Source organism: Heloderma suspectum, chromosome 12 (assembly GCF_057233095.1).
Source record: "Heloderma suspectum isolate Gila_16-S chromosome 12, 16-S_ref, whole genome shotgun sequence".
In the NCBI taxonomy this organism is placed as follows: Eukaryota; Metazoa; Chordata; class Lepidosauria; order Squamata; family Helodermatidae; genus Heloderma; species Heloderma suspectum.
The window spans coordinates 23197337-23216549 of record NC_139469.1 but is presented as its reverse complement, the minus strand read 5'-3'; the positions used below and the strand labels follow the sequence as shown (position 1 = coordinate 23216549).

The following is a 19213-nucleotide window of genomic DNA, read 5'->3' as shown; positions in this document are numbered from 1 at the left end:
TTTCAGTTCATCTGCTGAAGTTCCGTCTTCTTCACAACCATTAAAGGTGCAGGGGCTTTAATCTGTGATGTATCACATTGTCACCTGTGATTATTACTTCATCACTACTCCTCATAAATATTTTTACGCCAAGTACAAATTCTAGCTCCAGAATTTAGAATCTAGTTTCAGGTTTTCAGTACCTCCATTTCAGCCCTTTCAGCACTTCTACCTCTTCCACTTCTTAGAGCGCGTATGTGGAAGGAATACATCAACTATAACTTCAGCAACCAGTACTGTTGTGTTTTTCTCCTTTTTTTTTAGAAAAGCTTTTTATAAACCTTCATTAGCATGCTGCTGCCACCCTCTTCATCGTGAGGAGAGAACCTTCCATTTTTCTGTGTGTGAGGGAGTGTATGTTTCTAGGCTATGCCTTATTTCTTTCATAGTTTCATCTAACCCTTTTTCTGGTAACAAACGAGCCCGGAATGGCGCGGTTTGGAAGAACAAATCAAAAACAAAACTTTATTTACAAAGTATAAGATGTTTCAATGCAGTTTTGAGTTTTATGTGGTAAAATTCTTGTTTCACGTTTTTATTAATTCCTTACCTATTCTACCCCTTTGTCAGGGACAAGTCTAAGTGCCTTGAGATGTCGGACAGCTCCACTTCTGAATCAGAGTTGGAGTGGCAGCTAGATCAGAGGCCGGGGGAGGTGCCCCCCCCCCAAGTGAGCCAAAACGCTGGAGGTGAGGCTCCCAAGACCTTGACCAACAGATGGCCCAGACTGTGTCCCTGCCCCCTCCCTCCACCAAGAGAACGCAAGTTTCCGAGGAGAAAGACAGGCATGACTTGAGAGACGCTAGGTCACGATGCAAAGCAAAGTGGGAAAAGATAGGGGCAGGGCTCAGACGCTCTGCCTGGATAGCTACTGTTGGAAGCCAATGTAGGAGGGACCCACCCTAAGGAAGGGGCATCACTGCAAAGCTAGCTTGGCCGGGGTGGGGTTCATACCCCAAACTGCCAGCAACTTTCTCTCCCTCTGGTTTGCCTCCTCTGCTTAGAGATTGTTGATTCGTTGTTTAGGTCCTGGGGCAGTCTGAGAGTTTCCTTGAATCTGCATTTGTAGAGAGACTAGGCTCTAGCAAAATAAAGTTGTATTAGCCTGAAGCTTTGTCTATTGTGGTGTTGACTGCGAAGGGAAAGGATGATCCAGTTCTGACACCCTTCTGATAAAAAGGCTTTAAAATAATAAATATACCTCCCTCCACCTCCCAGGGGTATCTCACCACCCCCAAATCAGAGCCCAGTGCCCTCCTCCTACCCCTCAGAAAGCCAATCCCTGGCCCCTTCTGTATTTCGCCACGCTTCCCGGGAGTCAGTCAGCCACCAAGGTAACCATCTCCGCATGCCCATCTGTCTACCTAGGCCGCTTCAGCCAAGAGCCACAGCTGGCTCTGGGAAGGCTGCTCCTTACCGTATTTGTGCTTGAGAAAAAGCGACGACCCACAGCACTGGAGCTCCCCCTTAGCCATAATAGCAATGCGGTCCCCCAGCAGATCCGCCTCGTCCATGAAGTGCGTGGTGAGCAGGATGGTGCGGGTGCTCCGCTGCTGCTGCAAGAGCTCCCAGGTGGCCCGGCGAGAAACGGGGTCCATGCCGGATGTTGGCTCGTCCAGCATCACCACCTGCATGGTGTAGAGATGGCAGGCCTCAGCGCAAAAGGACACATGTGGCTCAACAGAGGGGGCTGGCACGAGGGCCGGTGTCAAGGGTAGGCCGGGTCGGGCACCTGCCAAGGGCCCACACCCCAGCAGGGGCCCACTGGCAAGAGCTCCCTGGAGTTGCTGCTCCTCTTCACCATCACAACTCGCTTGCTTGCCTGCCTGCCTCTCGCTCTGGCCCAGACAACAGCGATGGTGAGGAGGAGGAACAGGAGATGCCGCTGCCCACCTGCTCACTGGCGCTCTGCCTGGCAAGCAAGCAAGGGGTGGCAATGATGAGAAAGAGGAGGAGGACCGAGCTCTGCAGTGACAATGTGGCGAGAAGGAAGACTCACGGAGGGAGGGGTCCACCAACAGTGTCTTGCCCAAGGGTCCTCAAAAGCCTGGATCTGGCACTGAATGGCTCAGCCAGGATACACAAAGGCACCAGTGTTGTATCATGTTTAGAGCATTCGACTAGGACTGAGGAGGCCCAGGGCCAAATCCCCACTCAGCCATGAAGCCCACTAGGTGACTTTGGCCCAGCCATGCACACTTCTCTCTCTCTGCCCCAATCTACCTCACAGGGTTGTTATGAAGGTAAGATGCACGCCGCTTGAAGCAACTTGGAGGAAAGGCAGGATATAAATGTAATCAATCAATCAGCATCAGCAGGCGAGTGCAGTCAGGATCCTATCCTACCATGTTCGTGTGTAAGCTGTTTATATGTGTGTCCCTGTTATTCACAACTGATAGGAGGCACTCGAATTTAGAGCAGCTATTCATACCCGTGAACAAAGCATTCAGCGAGCTAAGTAGAATCCTTCACTACAACACCCTGGAAGGTTGCTCTTTGGTGTTATAAGTCCAGAGGGTACATTCCTAGCAAACTATTCTCTGGTGGGCATCCTCTTACATCAGGGGGTTCCCTTGGGCTTATCTAGCAGCAATGGCACTCTGGGAGTGGCTATTTCCCATAATGCCCTGCCTGACAAAGCCTCACTCCTGGGAATTGTGGGAAATTAAAATTGCTGCTCAAAGTCCTGGCTGGCAGGTATCGGGAGAGCAGCCTTGGCAGCTGCCCAAGGAAGCCGGGTTCAGACGCCAGACGCCCGAGGAAGCCGGGTTCTGACGCCAGCCGCCCGAGGAAGCCGGGTTCTGACGCCAGCCGCCCGAGGAAGCCGGGTTCTGACGCCAGCCGCCCGAGGAAGCCGGGTTCTGACGCCAGCCGCCCGAGGAAGCCGGGTTCTGACGCCAGCCGCCCGAGGAAGCCGGGTTCTGACGCCAGCCGCCCGAGGAAGCCGAGTTCTGACGCCAGCTGCCCGAGGAAGCCGGGTTCTGACGCCAGCTGCCCGAGGAAGCCGGGTTCTGACGCCAGCTGCCCGAGGAAGCCGGGTTCTGACGCCAGCTGCCCGAGGAAGCCGGGTTCTGATGCCAGCTGCCCGAGGAAGCCAGGTTCTGAACGGAGGCCTCTGGGGCTTCACTATCACACATGAACTGAGAGATCCCTCCACAGAGCACACCCAGCAGTTCCTGGCAGCTTCTAATTGCAGGAGAAAATTGGTAGTGATGGGCAAGCAATGTCTGTTCATCATTACTTATCATCTCATTGATGAATCATCTCCCTTGCTGATCGGAACAGAGGAAGCTGCTTTATCCCAGTTCAGCCTATTTGTCCATCATTCCCGGTATTGTCTATTCTAGCAGGAGCTTTCCAAGGTTTTTATCAGGGGTCTTTCCTATCACCCACTAGCAAATCAGGGGTGCAGAACTTATTTCAGCCCGAGGGCCCAATTCCATTTCAGAGAAACTCTTGGGGGCTGCATTCCAGTGGTGGGCGGGGCCAAAGGCAAAGGGGGTGTGGCCAAAGACAAATGGGGCGTAGCAAAATACCAGCAAATTGAAGCTTAACGCTCTTACTGGCAGTAACTAAGCCTTATGAGACGTATTTCACCTGTTAGAACAGGAAAGGCTGGGAAACTACCAAATGATTGGTCATTGGGGGGGAAGGGGGGGCAGGGGAAAGGGGTCATGGCCTTCTGGGGAACTCCGGAGGGCCAAATTTGGCCCCCAGGCCTGAGGTTCTGCATGCCTGTTTAACTGAGATGCCAGAGACTGAACTTGGGGCCTGCTGCATGCAAAGTGTCATGCCTCCCTCGGACTCCTCCAAGGACCAAGGGGAATGGCAGGCTCCAGACCTGGGGGAGGGACTAGCACCGAAGTAGCCCGAACCCCTGAGCCCCCTGTGGAGGAGCCATGCCCGGCTGCAGCCTCTCCGGAGGATTCTGAGGGCGAAATTCCACTGACCCCAGCAGAGCAAAGGCAGCTCCACGTCAAAGAGCAACCAAGGCGAGCCTCTGTCCGTTGACAACAGAGAGGCTCCCAGAGGCCAGAGGACTGATTGCCAGCAGCTGCTCCAGGATGCTGCCATTAAAAGCAGGAAGCAGGCAGGGACAAAGCTGCTGGAGAACAACGGCATTTCCGCACGCCAGATCTCGTCACCCCCACCTCGACCCCGAACCTGAACTTCAGCCTTGCTCATGAATCCCTGTGTTTAGAACTTCGACTGGAAAAGGACTTCTCTCTGCCATGCCGCCTTGAATTTGCTGAACTGGTAAAGTCCCCTGCTCTAGCCCCCTCCTTTCCTAGCCTTGGACAGAGTTACGACCCTGCTTATCACTCCGTGAGTTATTGCCGCTGTTTGCTGGCCAGCTGCAGTCAGCTGGCAAGGACTGACACAAAGCAGGGACCGACACTACCACTGACCTATGGTTCTCTGTTCCCCCCACCCCTGGCTCTCGTACAGCATATATAATACATATACATTATATAGAGGTATAATGAAGAAACCCAGAGGCACTACTCAGACTTGCCTTGGAGTCCCCAATGAGTGCAATGCCAATGGAGAGCTTCCGTTTCATCCCTCCGGAGAGCGCCTTTGACAGACACAAGCGTTTCTCCTGTAAATTTAGGATGTATAGGATCCGGTTGATCTCCTCTGGGCATTTTTCTACAGGGAAACCTTTCAGCTGAGACAGAACAGCAAGGAAAAAAAAAAGAGTTAGCACAAGATCTGGCTTTTGGACTGCTTTAATTTAAACAAAAGGTTTTAAAAAACAAGTTTCTGGCCCTCATCATTGGAATTAAAAATAACACAGTAAAGAACCCACAGTAAAAAGAAAAAAAACACCTATCTCAGAGGGGTCAAATCCCTTTCAGACTGAGGACCAAATTCCATTTTGGAGAAGCCCGTGGGGGCAAAAGGGGTGGGCTTAATTCTGGCTTAAAGCTCTTAGGAGCAGCAACTAAGCCTTCAGGGAGGCGTTTCAACCTTTCAGAATGGACGAAAAACTGGACAAAAGCTGAGAAAATACCAAGCAATTGGTGATAGGGGGAAAGAGGATGGAGCCATCTGGAGAATCCCAGAGGGCAGGATTGCGACCTCAGTAGCGCTGGATCCTGTAGTCCTCCAAGGTGAGAGGTTAAGTCTAAATTTGAAACTACACAGCATTCATGTTTTAAGCAACTTAGTATGCAATCCTATGCATGTTTAAAAAGAATAAAGTCCTACAACTCCCAGCATGCCCCAGCCGGCATGGCTGGCTGGGGCATGCTGGGAGTTTTAGGACTTTTTTTCTGTCTAAACAAGCACAGGATTGCGCCCTTAATTGTCATTGCTCACAGAAGGTATACTCACCACTCCTCCTATGCAAGAATGTTTGCTGAAAAGTTATACTATACCACGGCTACTTTGTAGCCCATGTCTTGTAGGCAAGCTGCAACCACAGTCATGAATGGACACAGACAGACCAAGATATAGAAATGCTGCAACAATGATAAAAAATGACTTACCCCAGAGTAGAAGTACAGGTGCTCGTCCACCGTCATGTGGTCGAAGAGGACGTCATGCTGAGGGCAAAGGCCAAGACTTTTCCGGATCAGAATCATGTCCTGGGAGATCTCATAGCCATTGATGTATGCCTGGCCGTTTGTTGGAGGATACAGTCCTGGGGAACAACAGCCAAAACATTTTTTTTTTTAAGACACCACAGTCAGCCCAAGACATTTTTCTGACTGAAACAGAATGGCAAATGGGGCTTCCTCACCCACCCAAGCCAAGGTGCATTTTACCCTAAACCAGCCAAGTTATTTTAGCACATGAGGCAGAAACCCCCCCAAGCATCTCTCCCTATTCCCGGCAGTAAAAATACAATAACAACGAATTAAATAATTAACTATTTGCTGCCCTTTCATGTTCCTCCAAATCTGGTGCCTGAGGTGGCTGCCACACTCCGCCTCATGGTAGAGCTGGCCCTGAAAGACAAAGGCTTCAGATTTGTGACAAATATAACTCCAGATGGATGCAATAAAGAACAAGGTCCTACTACTCCCAGCTTTCCCAAGCATGGCTGGCTGGGGAATGCTGGGAGTTGTAGGCCTTTTTTCTCTCTAAACATGCATAGGATTGTGCCCTAAGAGACACACAACATCCCTTTTGTCAGTGAGCCAGGATAGGCTTCAAACCCAGATTTGCTGCTGTATAATGTATGAATGAAGGCTTGAGAATTTTGGACTCTGTTAGAATGGTTAAATTGTCTCAAACACATTGGGTTGGATTCAAACTTGAGTAGGGATGTACAGATTGTGTAAAAACTTGTTCCGTCTGTGTTTCGCAGGTTGTCAGGCACCTTTCGTTCCATCGTTTGCCCATCGACGGAATTTGATTTTTTTTATTATTTCAGAAGTTGCACAGATTCGCATGTACAAAAATGCACAAATCCCCACCAAATGCACGTTTTCACACTTCAGCCTATTTTTTATTTTTGCGTGTTTTTCTACGTCGAAATTTGCACAAATTCCCAAAGGTTAGAAAAATGGTTCACAAGTCCGTGGAATCTGCCCAACAAGAGATAAGCCAGTCCGCTGTGGAATCCATGTTCAGATTCATAAAGATCCAAACTTGTTTGGTTCCGTTGCAGATTTCTCCGACGTCCCTAATTTAGAGTAGACCACTGAAATTGTGGGACAATTTAATCATGATTAACTCCTTGTAAGCCTGTCCCTTAAAGCCAAAGGTGAGTGGGCTGCCTATGGGAAGGGATCGCCACACGTGGTCAGAAGCACACTCTTCATTGCTTCTGCTTCACATGTTCCAGGAAATGTCCACTGAAAAGGATGGTTTTGATCATTTCTGGAAGATTAATGGAATTAATGCACAAACCACCACAAAGAACTCAGGATGTGGCAACTGCTTCTACCTGCAGGGGCATCACAGAAGCAGAGGCCACATGTGCACAATTTCAACACAAAGCACTGCAGAGCTAGAATCCAGAGAGACCCATAGCATTCTACGACCTCTGCCAGATTTGCAGATAATGAATGATCAACTGGCAAACTTAAAATGAGGACATTGCTAGACCAGTGGCTGGCTTCGCCTGAGCTAAATCTTGGCAAATGTTTCTTAAGACTTATACAACTGACTAAATAAAAGCATCTGTACTTATACTTTTAAAATATTTTATTGTAATCTACAGCTCTGGAACCTTTGCAGTGCATATAGTTTTCTGTGGTTATGACCTAGGGTAAATGTGAAAAAAAATTGCCACTATGACTTCTGGTTTCCCCATAAGCTGAGCCGTGGGTTTCATGGTTCAAATTCTACATCCAGCTTGTAGAAATTATTTTCATGGTTCAAATTAAAAGTTTAAGACCGGGTTCGCATGACACAACAGCCCACCATGGCTTAATTTACCCCCAGGGGCTGTTGTGTCATGCCAGGCGCCCATGGGTGTCTGCTTTGTCATGGGAGGGGTTGTTTGAAGGTTAGACTACCCTCAAATAACCCATGGCTTGTTTTAGCTTTATTTAAGGGTTCTCTAACTCTCAAATAACCCCTGCTGCCTGGGTTCGCGTGACATGACAAGCCATGGCAAGCCAGGTGCCCGTGGCTGCCATGCAAAAATGGTGTCCATGGGCGCCCAGCACAACCCAACCACCCCCATGGGTCAATTAAGCCACAATGGGCTGTCATGACTTACGAACAAGTCCTAGGACTATGGAGGTTTAGGGTTGGATGTCTGCTGCTACTTAAGCCCTGGCTCATATTAAGGCCAAGTCTAGTCTCAATAGCCTAGAGAACCCAAGAATGGGGCATGTGTGGCCCTGCATATGCTGTTGAACTACAACTCCCATAATCCTTCACTATTGGCTATGCTGGCTAGGGCCAATGGGAGCTGTAGCCCAACATTTGGAGGGCCACAAGTTTCCCATCACTGCAACAGCCCAACCTCACCTGTGAGCATGGACAAAGTGGTTGTTTTCCCGGCACCGTTGTGTCCCAGAAGTACCGTGATCTGCCCCTCGTACATGTTAAGAGTCAGGTCCCGTACTGCTTCCCTGGTCTTGTTCCCCACTTTGAACATCTGCGGACAGGAAACAGACATTTAGGTGCTCTTTCTGTAGGTGCTTTTAGCAAGAGTGATTCAGAAGCTTCATGCCAAAATAGAGGCCAGATTAAAACAGAAATTAAAATGAAGGACTGCCTCCTGCATTCACGTCATCTGAACCCTAAATAGTGTTTCATCTTAACTTGGTTAGTGAAAACAAGCCAGCTTTGTAAACTGAGCTTTGAAGTTGGCTTGTTTCCAGCAATCATAGTTACGACTAGAAACAGTTTGTCTAACTCTAGTTGTTGAAGTGGCTGTTCAGCCACGGTGCCAGAGACTTTCAAGGAAGAGGTCTGCTTAGCCAGTCAGGGCTCTGATCGGTTTGATGGGGGCGGACCAGAGTGAGAAACCACAGTGATCACCAGAGTAATCTTTTTCCTTTGTTCTTACTCTGGTCTGCCTGAAGCCCATACAAGCCGGCCTCCGAGACGCGGCTTCAGCATTACCATCGCCAATATTTTCCGCTAACGTCAAGCGTCAAAGAACAATTAAACAAATAATGAGGAAGGTCCTCATCTGAACCAAAATGACAAAAGTGCAAGTGATGAGGTGTCTTGGCTAGTCTACTGTCAAGCACTGTAGAGCACTCACTATAATAATAAATATCATAAATATAATAATGTGCATCTGTCTGTCTGCACCCTAGCTCCAAGACCGTGAAACCTAAACATCTGAAATTTGACATGCATGCTAAGGGGACCGTGGAAATGTGCACCTTGGGGTTATTTGCTCTTCTCCTTTATTTTATTTAGGACATTTATATACTGCTCCACATCTAAACAGATTCTGGAGCAATGAACAATAAAAGAGAAAAAGAATAAAACACCTTATTAAACGTTTTTTAAAAAACACAATACCAATAAAAACTATGGCCAGTCCATCGAGGAACGCTTCTTGAAATAAAAATGTCTTCAGCACATGCTGAAAACAGTGCAGTGTTGGTGCCTGCCTGACCTACAGAGGCAGGCAGTTCCACAGAAAGGGAGCCACCACACTGAAGGCTCACACTGGACTCCAACTGGGCCGCCCACTAGTCCATGCGGAACCCCCAGTAGCATGACCTCAGTGACCAGGCAAGTTGATAAGAGAGAAGGTGCTCTCTCAAGTAAGAAGGCGCTCCTTCAGGAGGGTAGTAGCTTGGAGGAACCCACCTTGGAGAGGTGCTTGATTTTGATCCCCGACACCAGATCTGATGGCTCCTCTTCTATGTACTGACTTTTTAGGGCCTTCTCTGGGTCTTCCTCCTCTTCTTTCTCTTTTCCCAAAACCGTCTGGGGACTCCCACACCAATATGATGGCTCAAGAGAAAAACAGAAAGGTACATCATAATCGCCTTCTTCATTATCATCGTTGTCATCGTTGTACCTTTCTACAGAATGTTGACTTTGCAACCAATTTAATTCATGTTCACAAACATTAAGTGGGGAAAGGCATTTAGGATGTATTCCTATGCATGTTTAAACAGAAGAAAGTCCTACAACTGGCATAGAATTGTGCCGTTACAGATTCTATCCCCCCACCCACTCCAAACCCAGATGACAAGAGAATGATCTCTGAATGGGAGGTTGACTGGAAGTGCGAACCCTGCACTATAGTTTAGCTATGGATTGTTAACCACAAACAACCCAGGAAGAGAACGTATGGTTTACTGTTGGGTTGTGAACTTTGGGTTGTTTGTGGTTAACAACCCATAGTTAAACCATACTGCAGGGTTTGCATATAACGACAACCCACGATTCAACGACAACCCATACTCAACCTGTACTCTCAGTTGTTATTACGTGTGAACCAGGTTATAGGCCGGCCAGTGACCTTCTGGAGAAAGCAAGACTCACCAATAAGAAGAAGTACCAAGGCTGTGGGATGCCATATTCTCCTGGGAACACGGCCTCCACGTACCAAGCCACCAAGCTGTAAAGCACAGAGTCCAGCAGTAGCATCCCCAGGACATGAGCCACAGTGAAGTTATCGTCCACACTGACCGGCGTCATCAAGTCCCTCCACTGCACCCCAGTGCCTGAAAAACACAAACGTCTGTTTTACATCTTACAACAGGCGGAAAAGCACACTGCAGCCCTTGCGAAGCTGTTAATGCACGTCTGGGATCTGAAGATAAAGCACCAGCAAATTTGCCAGGGGTGGGCTAGAATGGGGAAGATGTCCTTTTCTTCTCACGCCCATCCCCCCACCCCCAAAATTAGGAAGCCAAACATTTTGCCTGTTGTTGTTTTAATCTTGAAAGCTACATTATTGTGGCAGATATTAACTAGCCAATTACAAGTACACTGGAAATGTTTAACAATGCTATGCAGCATTGCTCAGGAGAGCTTTCCTAGTGCCACAACAGTGCCCTCCAGATGTTTTGGAATATGACTTCCAGAACCCCTGACTTCCAGAACCCCTGACCTCCAGCTTAGCTGGAGCCTATGGGAGATGGCCTGAAATATCTGGAGGGCACCAGGTCTAGGGAAGGCTGCCCTGTTGCCATCAAGGGCACAATCCTATGCATGCTTAGACAGAAAAAAAAGTCCTACAGCTGGGGAATGCTGGGAGTTGTAGGACTTTTTTCTGTCTAAACATGCATAGGATTGTGCCCTTGATGGCAAAAGGGCAGCCTTCCCTAGACCTGGTGCCCTCCAGATATTTCAACAACTAACTGAGTTACTGAAATAACCAGAGGTGGCTCTATATTTGGGGCAAATGGGGCTGTGATCTCCCACCTGCCCCCCACCCACTTGTGGCAGACAGATCCCTCCACAACCATGTACATTTGCTCCAAGTGCCACACATGGCCTTCTCCTGAACTCTCCCAACCATCTGCCTTGCCTCTCGCCCCACCAGCCCCAATGGTCTCCAGCCCCCACTGGAAATAATCCTATATTCTTCCCCTGCTTCTCCCTGCCTCCATCCCTCCTGCCAGTATTGCTTCCCTGTGTCAATTTTAGATTGCAAGCCCCTTCAGGCAGGGATTTATCACACCTGTCCTTTGTAAATCACCATGTTCACGGATCACTAACGGATCACTAATTTTCGTTAGTTTATAAAAACAAGTGTTACTTTTTCTTTTTTTAGGAAAAAATAAAAATAAAAAAACGTTTTAAAAACTGTTTTAGCCAGCTTTCCCCCCTAGCCAGAACTGGAACAACAGGAGTATTATAGCTAGTCAAATATCTCCACCCTGTAGCCATGGGACTGACTTCTTGTTTTAAGATCGATACAGAAACTGGCTCAGTACAGATCTAACGTTGCCTGATCTCATAATACACCTGTGGTCCTTCACTGTTGGATTCCAGCTCCTATCAGCCCCAGCCAGCACCACCAGCATACAGGAATGATGGGAGTTGTAGTACAACATCTGTCACAGATTCTCTGTCCCTGTTCTAATGATACTTAGGAGATCAGGAGAGCACCATGGGTGAATATCCTCCTCGAGTACAAATTCCTCCCTCACTTTTCAGAGCTAACCAAGGTTCAAGGTTGTGTTGCTGACATTCAAAGCCCTAAATAACTCAGGCCCGGTTGTTGACTGCCTTCCCCTATACCTAGTTGACTGCCTTCCCCTACAGACAACAAATCGACCCCTGAGATCTTATGAGGAGGCCTTAATGGTCATCCCACAACCAACAGTGTGTCACCAGGTAACAGCACATAAGCGGGCCTTCTTGGTAGTGGCACCCACCCTCTGGAACACTCTCCCCATGTGGTTCGACAGGAGGAAACTGTGGCGAACTTCCAATGCCTCCTGAAGACACATTTGTCTACTCAGGCTTTCCTTGACTTGTAGTCGACCATGACACTATTCTGTTTTACTGTTCTTGTAATGTTTTTAATATACTTATTTTTTACATTGATTTTTATATTGTGCTATATAAAGCACATGGACTTGAGCACACTCTGGGACAGAGCGTAGGACAGGAAGGCCTGGCATGTTATGGTCCATGGGGTCACGAAGAGTCGGACACGACTGAACGACTGAACAACAACAACAAATATAAAGCACAATATGTATTTCTATGTAAACCGTTTAGAAATCCTAGGATATCAAATGGTATAGAAGGAGGTTAAATAAAGAAATACATACATAACCATGCTTAGAGCTGCACACATCCCAAACCCCACGGCAGCTCCACAGTAATACCGGCAACCAGCCAAGAGGATCAAACCTGGCCAGGCAAACTAATAATCTAGCAACACAAGAACACCGGCCGACACACCTTTGCCTTCGAACATGCCGATCAACTGCGCCCCCATGGCCATGGCAACATTAGAGAGGAGGCAGGATGAAAGCTTCTGGTCGTGCGTCATGAGGTCATAGCGTGGAGAGATGAAGAAGTAGGGAATGTAGGAGAAAAAATAGAGGAATCCCCCAGCAGCAGCTGCCACATTTGCTGTGAAGGCAAAGATAGTTGTGGGTGGGGGTGGAGAAACAACATTCAGAGAAAAACAGTAACCAAGAGTGGCACTTTAAAAGTCTAAGGCTGCAATCCTGTGCACGCTGAGACAGAAAAAACGACCTACAGTTCCCAGCATGCCCCAGCCTGGAGTTGTAGGCCTTTTTTTCTGTCTAAGCATACAGAGGATTGCGCCTTAAAAAATGTACTGTGAACTCTGGTTTACTGAAACCCGGTGGAGGCCGATAGCGCTGGTTTCGATGGGGCTGTAAATCTATTCTGGGTTTCAGTCAGAACCAGCCAGAACTGTAAAGGAGCTATCCAAAGTGCTGAACCCTATCCCCTCAAATGGGTTCAGCACCTTGGATAGCTTCTTTAGAGTTTGGGCTGGTTCTTACTGAAACCCAGAATGGATTCACAGCTCCACCGAAATCAGAGCCACCAGCCTCCACTGCTGAAACCACAACCACAGCCCCAAAACCAGCGTGTGAGGGGAGAAAAGGAGGGGTGGGGCAAGGGAGGGCCACGCCCCATCTCTGAAACAGGCCATTGTGTGCCAAGGGTTTTGCACACTCTTGCAAGTCTCCTGGAGCGGACTGGGCTGCGAGGTGCAAAACTGTGGCTTGTGGCAAATGACCCAGTCAATTCCCACCTCCCACCCCTTTACCAGAAGCATGGTTGAATCCAGGCAGGGAACAAAAGCCACAAGCTTTCATCGCCTCTGCATACTGAAGAATCCTACAGTACAGATGGAACCTGCAACAAAATGTTGCAGTGTGGAATACTCCTGTTCAGGGTTCCAGCCAGCCCATGTTCTTTTCTAGGATTCCCTACTTTGTTTCCCCTCCCCACAGTTTGCCGTTTCCCTCCCCTCCAACAGGCAGTCAGCATACCATGCCCACTGAGCGTGCTCAGGCCCCATTGGGTTGTTTTTCTCTCCCCAGAGGGTGCAATCCCATGCATGTTTAGACAGAAAAAAAAGCCCTACAACGCCCAAGATCCCTCCAGCCAGTCATGCTGGCTGGAGCATGCTGAAAGTGTAGGAGTTTTTTTTCTGTCTAAACATGCACAGCATTACACCCTTAGATGTTGTTGTGGGGGGGGGGGGGGCTAAAGAAAGCAAGATTAAAAAATGCAGCAAATAAATCTGCTGTCCTTCTTCTGCTGTTCACCTCTGCAACTCTGGGCTTTGAAAGCAACAACAGCAACTATGAGCATGGGGTGCCCTTCATGCCCAAAACGTCTGGAACGGCGGGGAACCATGATGTTTGTCTTCAGCCTTGAGATACTTCAGTGCTTTGTCTTCAGCCATGAGATGCTGTGTGGAGCAGGCTTCCCCAAGCTGCTGGCTGCCAGACACTTTGAACTCCAACTCCCATCATCCCCGATCATTGGCTATGCTGGCTGAGGCTGATGGAAGCTGGTGTGCAAAGCACCAGGCAGGCACCAGGCTGGGGAACGGTGTTGTGGGGTGTTCCTTCCTACCCCGCTCACCGGGAGAACAGAGGGACATGCCTCAGAGACTACGTTCCCGTGCCAAGTTGAACATGCCCCATGAAGATCCAGAAAATGGAGGGGAGGAGGGCTGAACATTGAGAATGCCAGACATTTTTTGTTTTTGTTTTTACATAAAACATCTACACCAAAGAAAATGGTTTCCTTTATAACAACCTTTCCCAAACTTGGCTCCCCAGATCACAGTTGCACTACAACTCCCATCATCCCTGGCCATACTGTCTGGGGAGGATGGCTATTATAGTCCAGCAACATCTGGAGAACCAAGGTTGGGAAAAGCTGCTCTATAAATTATGTTCCTATGTCCGCCGTTGGCACTGCAAGCCTTTCTTTTTGTACATCGGTGCTGGCTGTTAAGGAAAGAGACCCCTCTGCACAAGGCCCCGTGGCACACACACGTCTGACCGTGTGATAAAGCAAAGCTGGCTGGGGAACGCTGGAAGTTGCAGGACATTTTTCTGTCTAAGCCTGCCTAGGCTTTCACCCCAAGAGTATGGTCTGAAAAGGTATGGCAAACATTTCAAACGTGAGGATAAGCAGCAGCAAACGACCTCCGCAGCCTGAGCTCACGCAGAATTGTTCAGGCAGTCCAGTCCCCTTGAGAAGGGAATGCAAGCAAGTGAATATGAAGCTCAGGGGTTATGTGAATCGACAGCTCTTTTGCCCCGGTGGGAAAATGCCAAAGAAACACAGCTCACCTCTGGAGAAGAAGGTGCTGACCATGAAGCTGAAGGTGATGGACGAGATGGAGAAGACTGCCAGGAAGGTGAACACTAGAGTTGGGTCACTGCTTGTGAGCACCGCTCCTTGCTCACTCACCTGCAAAATCAATGCCCTCCAATGAGCCCCGTTATTCACTCAGTTCTCAGCACCAACATACAGAATGAAGAAACCCTAAAGATAGAGGAAGCACGGCAAGCAAGGAGTTACACGCATTAAGTCCCTTCTCCAAGCTGGTTGAAGGCAAACACTGGTGGCCTGGCTCAGACCATGTTCTGTAGGTATATGCACAGGATAAGGCTGCAAGCTTTAATCAGTAGATTAATCAACCAAACTTTTAGACTGACTCATTGGTGGGAGTCCACTTTAATTGGGGAGGGCATTTTTTTATCAGTGGGGCTGCATGTTATGGACACACTGTGTGTGGGTTGTTTTGGAAGCTGTTTTGATACTGGTGCATTACCAAAATAGGAAATGAAAGAGAAAATATTAAAAGTTACCCTTTCTTTCTTTTTAAATATTTTAATTTCAATTAAGTAATATTTACAATACAATTATTGAACCATACCATATATAAACCATACCATATATAAAAGTATAAATATAAATTTCCGTAAGATAATAAACATCAACAACCTGTTAAAAAGATGTCCGCTCTCTAACAAAGGGTGGTAGCTTTTGTTTATTAAGGGTGCAATGCTATGACAGAAGAAAATCCTATAATTCCCAGCAGGCAACAGCCAGCCATGCTGGCTAGGGGGTGCTGGGAGTTGTAGGACTTTTTTTCTGTCTAAACATGCATAGGATTGTGCCTTAACTTTTGGATATCTCATTTAGGCACCTACACTAAGGTTCTGGTGATGTGAAACAGTATTTCAATTCAATCTGTAAGTTAAAGGCAAATGATTAAATTAACTAAGAACTCCTGAATTCATTGACAGACCACCAGAAAGCTGCCCTCTATTTTTCACAGGAGCCATCAATAAAATGGGATGCTCATTTAAGTCTCCTGGAAAGTAACAGAACTAAGGCCAGAAAGAGTTGAGACATTTCAGTATCATGACTGGATCTCCCAACATTTATTTTTTCCTCTTAAAAGCAGCTGCAGGGAGCTCAGGCTTTGACTGGAGCAGTGGGGGGGGGGGGTCACACTCTTTTCGCCTTGCGCTTTCCTCAGATCTAAATCCCTCCTCATGCCCCAAAGCTGCTCTCAGCTCCTCAGCAGAAAAAGTTACAGTCACAACAAAGACACCTGTATTTCGCCCCCTACGGCTGGGTTGCTAACATGGTGCCCACGCACACCTCTCTTGGCGCCTACCAGCTTCTGTGCCCTCCTGATTTTTATTTTATCACTTAAGCATGTTTTTTAATTTTGTTTGTTCAAATTGAGAGGCTGGCATGCTGTAAAGTGAAAGGCTTCCCTCCAGCACCATCTTTATTTGGGTTCAAAAGAACGGTTTTGTGCTTTGAAGTTCAGACCCCACTTCTGCTATATGCTTAGGTGCTTGGCCAAGTTACTTTTCTTTTAGTCTCACTGGCTCACCTTCTGGGAAATGAGTGTTTTGTGACTGGCCATGCCCACTATGGCAGCCATTCTATGAATGGGCAAGCCCTCCTCCATGGACGCCATTTTTGAGACCTATGACATTCTCTCAAAATTCCAAATGTGCCCACTGACCCAAATAAGTTGGGAACCCCTGCGAAGAACTTGGCTGAAGAAAAACATATTTGCCCGCTGGTGGAAGGACAACAGAGAGGGGGTCCAGCCTAGCCTCCCTCAGCAAGGAGTTCCAAAGGTTGGGGATCCATGGCTAGGAAAAATTGTGGAAGAAGGGGGAGAGTCAGCAACTTTCCCAATGTCCTGCACAGCTGCTCTTACCATTCATTAGGGTATTATTATTACATTTATATCCTGCCTTTTTTTCCTCTTGCAAGGAACCCAAAGCAGCTTACATAGTCCTGCTCCTCTCCATTTTATCCTCACAACAACCCTGTGAGGTAGGATAGGCTGAGAGTCAGTGACTGAGACAAAGTCACTCATGAGCTTCAAGACCAAATGGGGACTAGAACCCAGATCTCCTGAGTCCCAGTCCAACACTCTGACCATTAAACCACACTGGCCTCAGAGTGGTTTTCACCATCCTTACCAAACCACAGCCTGAGGATCTCTCACTGTGGAATGAAATATGCTGTACCACCAACTCTAGGTGGCAACCCTGATGTAGATGCTAGTTTTAACTAGGTTTGGGGGAGAAATTTGTCCAATTCGCATTTTTATGCAAATGTACTACATTTGCACTGCCCGAACTCATAGACAAACTGGAACGCAGTTAAACATCAATATCCACACTTCTCCAAAGTTTGCAGTCAAAGTTCGTACATCCAAAAAATGCACCCCAAAATGCATTTATTATAAATACAGAAAGGTGAAAATATTACAGAGAAGTGCACACAAGAACACTTTACCTTAGGGAAAACCACCTTCAAAAATGCATAGAATTTGAACGTGCACGAAATGCATACATTTTGGAAAACATGCATGAAAATATGAATTCTTATGGGAACTTAAAAAAAAACTGGTTTGCAAACTGACGCAGAAACAGGAGGGAACAAACTTGAGGTAGGAAAAATGAGAAACTGGGTGAACTGAACTTGGTGGATTAGTCACTTTGACACCCACTGGAAGATGCTCACCTTAACACAGAAGAGCACAGTGACAAAGAAGATGGACGCCAAGAGGAAGAGGAAGAACATGAGGAACCAGGCGCTCCAGTGCAACCAGTTACTGAGGCCCATCATACGCATGTATTCCTGCAGACACAAAATCCAACATGACACCATGCAAAAGCAGATAAAAGCCATTGTTCTCCTTATAATTACTCCTTCTCACCATTACTCATCTCTTGAATCCCATACCTTTATCCCCTCCAAGAGTGTCATCCCAAGCATCAATGCAGCAGTCCTTTTGAGCAGAAGAGGTCACACAGCAAAGAAGCAGAACCTACGCACTGGGCACGTTCATCCACCCAAGCTAGTCTTCTAATCTGCTAGAACCAGCTGCCTCTCTAGTTCTGGTTTGCCATGAAAAGAGCAGCGAACGGAAGCTGCCCTTCAGTTCTGCCATCAACTCTGGAATTGCCTGCCCATTCCTGCATATACATAAGCAACGAGTGTGCCGTTATCTGTCTTTCGATGTACAATAGGTTGACACCTTGTGTATCATCAAAACTATAAGGACTAGAAACTTGGAGATGCTGGGGGGGGCATTAAATAAAAGCTAAGATGATCAGATGATCCTTAGTCCTTTAAAAGAGATGCCACTATAAATAGCAAAGTCCGCCTCTTTCGGATGCTCATTCTGCCTTTGGTATTGGAGATGAACCATTCCCCTTGTCTTTTGTTCTTGTTTCTCCTGCCATTAAAACAGGCGTACATGGCAGGCCTATCCAATTTGTGTGACCCTCCAAGCCAAATTCTGGTTTTGGTCTTGGAGATGAACCATTCCCCGTTTTTTTGTGTTTGTTTCTCCTGCCATTAAAGCAGGCATACCCGGCGGGCCTATCCAGCCAAATACAGCCCACTGGCTATGCATATATTCACCTATAATGTATATGTTCTCCAACACAAACCTGTTGGCGGATTTAGATCAGAGGTGTTAAACTTCAGTGTTCGGTATTTAAGCCCAAGCCAGAGTTCAACAAGCCACACCATGCCTTTGCTTTATTTGAAAACCAGGCCATACAGTTCTGCTTTCTCTCCCTCTCGTCTTTAAAAAAAAAAAAAACACGACAAAAGCCGAGACTCTTGGGAGAACACATTCTGGAATTCCAGATCCCCCAGCCAGCATTTGTTTGGTGAAACGGCAGAATGCACACAGCCTTGGCCGGCTGGCTTGCCAGGACCACTTCCCGTTGCATTACCTTCAGCTTCTTCTCCTTCTCGTGCACCACAGCGCGGACAATGTTGAGCGAGGTGTAGGTGAAGCTCAGCATGAGCAGCAGCGGAAGCTGGTTCTGAATGGCCAGGATGAAGAGGTCGTTAACGTAAGGTGGGTAAGGAAAGCGCCGAACCACCACCGTGAGTCTGCCAAGGAGATCTGCAGCAGAAGGGTTGGTGTGGTGCTGCATGATCGCCTTGTCCACAGTATGCTGTATTGTCAGGAAGCCTTCCCGGAAGTACCCTACAAAACCAAGAGCAGGGAGTCAGAAAGGTCTGTTTTAAGAGGCCCTGTTATACTGAGTATGGCCAGTAGTTTCTGCTCTGACAAGCTCCATCAGTGTCTCATCAGCCACAGTTAGGGATAATGGGAGTTGTTGCTGAAAACATCTGGAGGGCAACAGGTTTGGTAAAACTGGTGTTAACAGGACAGGTCCCTGCCCCAAAGAGCTCACAGCCTAAAATGTGACACAGAGGGAGAGGAGGGAAGTAGAAGCAGAGAGAAGCAATACGCCATTGTTTC

The 19213-nt window shown here is 47.6% G+C and overlaps 1 protein-coding gene across 1 annotated transcript in view; it reads right to left on the bottom strand.

Moving 5' to 3' along the window:
* Window positions 1-19213, bottom strand: part of ABCA3 (ATP binding cassette subfamily A member 3) — a 113490-nt gene that overhangs the window by 35696 nt on the left and 58581 nt on the right. Inside the window, exons 6-15 of the mRNA XM_084818746.1 lie at window positions 18675-18934; window positions 17449-17565; window positions 14733-14853; window positions 12343-12516; window positions 9964-10145; window positions 9280-9426; window positions 7975-8104; window positions 5535-5689; window positions 4556-4711; window positions 1457-1667 (exon numbers count right to left, since the gene is read on the bottom strand). Of these exons, the coding sequence (XP_084674872.1) occupies window positions 1457-1667; window positions 4556-4711; window positions 5535-5689; window positions 7975-8104; window positions 9280-9426; window positions 9964-10145; window positions 12343-12516; window positions 14733-14853; window positions 17449-17565; window positions 18675-18934 (1653 nt within the window). The remainder of the gene's footprint in view (window positions 1-1456; window positions 1668-4555; window positions 4712-5534; window positions 5690-7974; window positions 8105-9279; window positions 9427-9963; window positions 10146-12342; window positions 12517-14732; window positions 14854-17448; window positions 17566-18674; window positions 18935-19213) is intronic.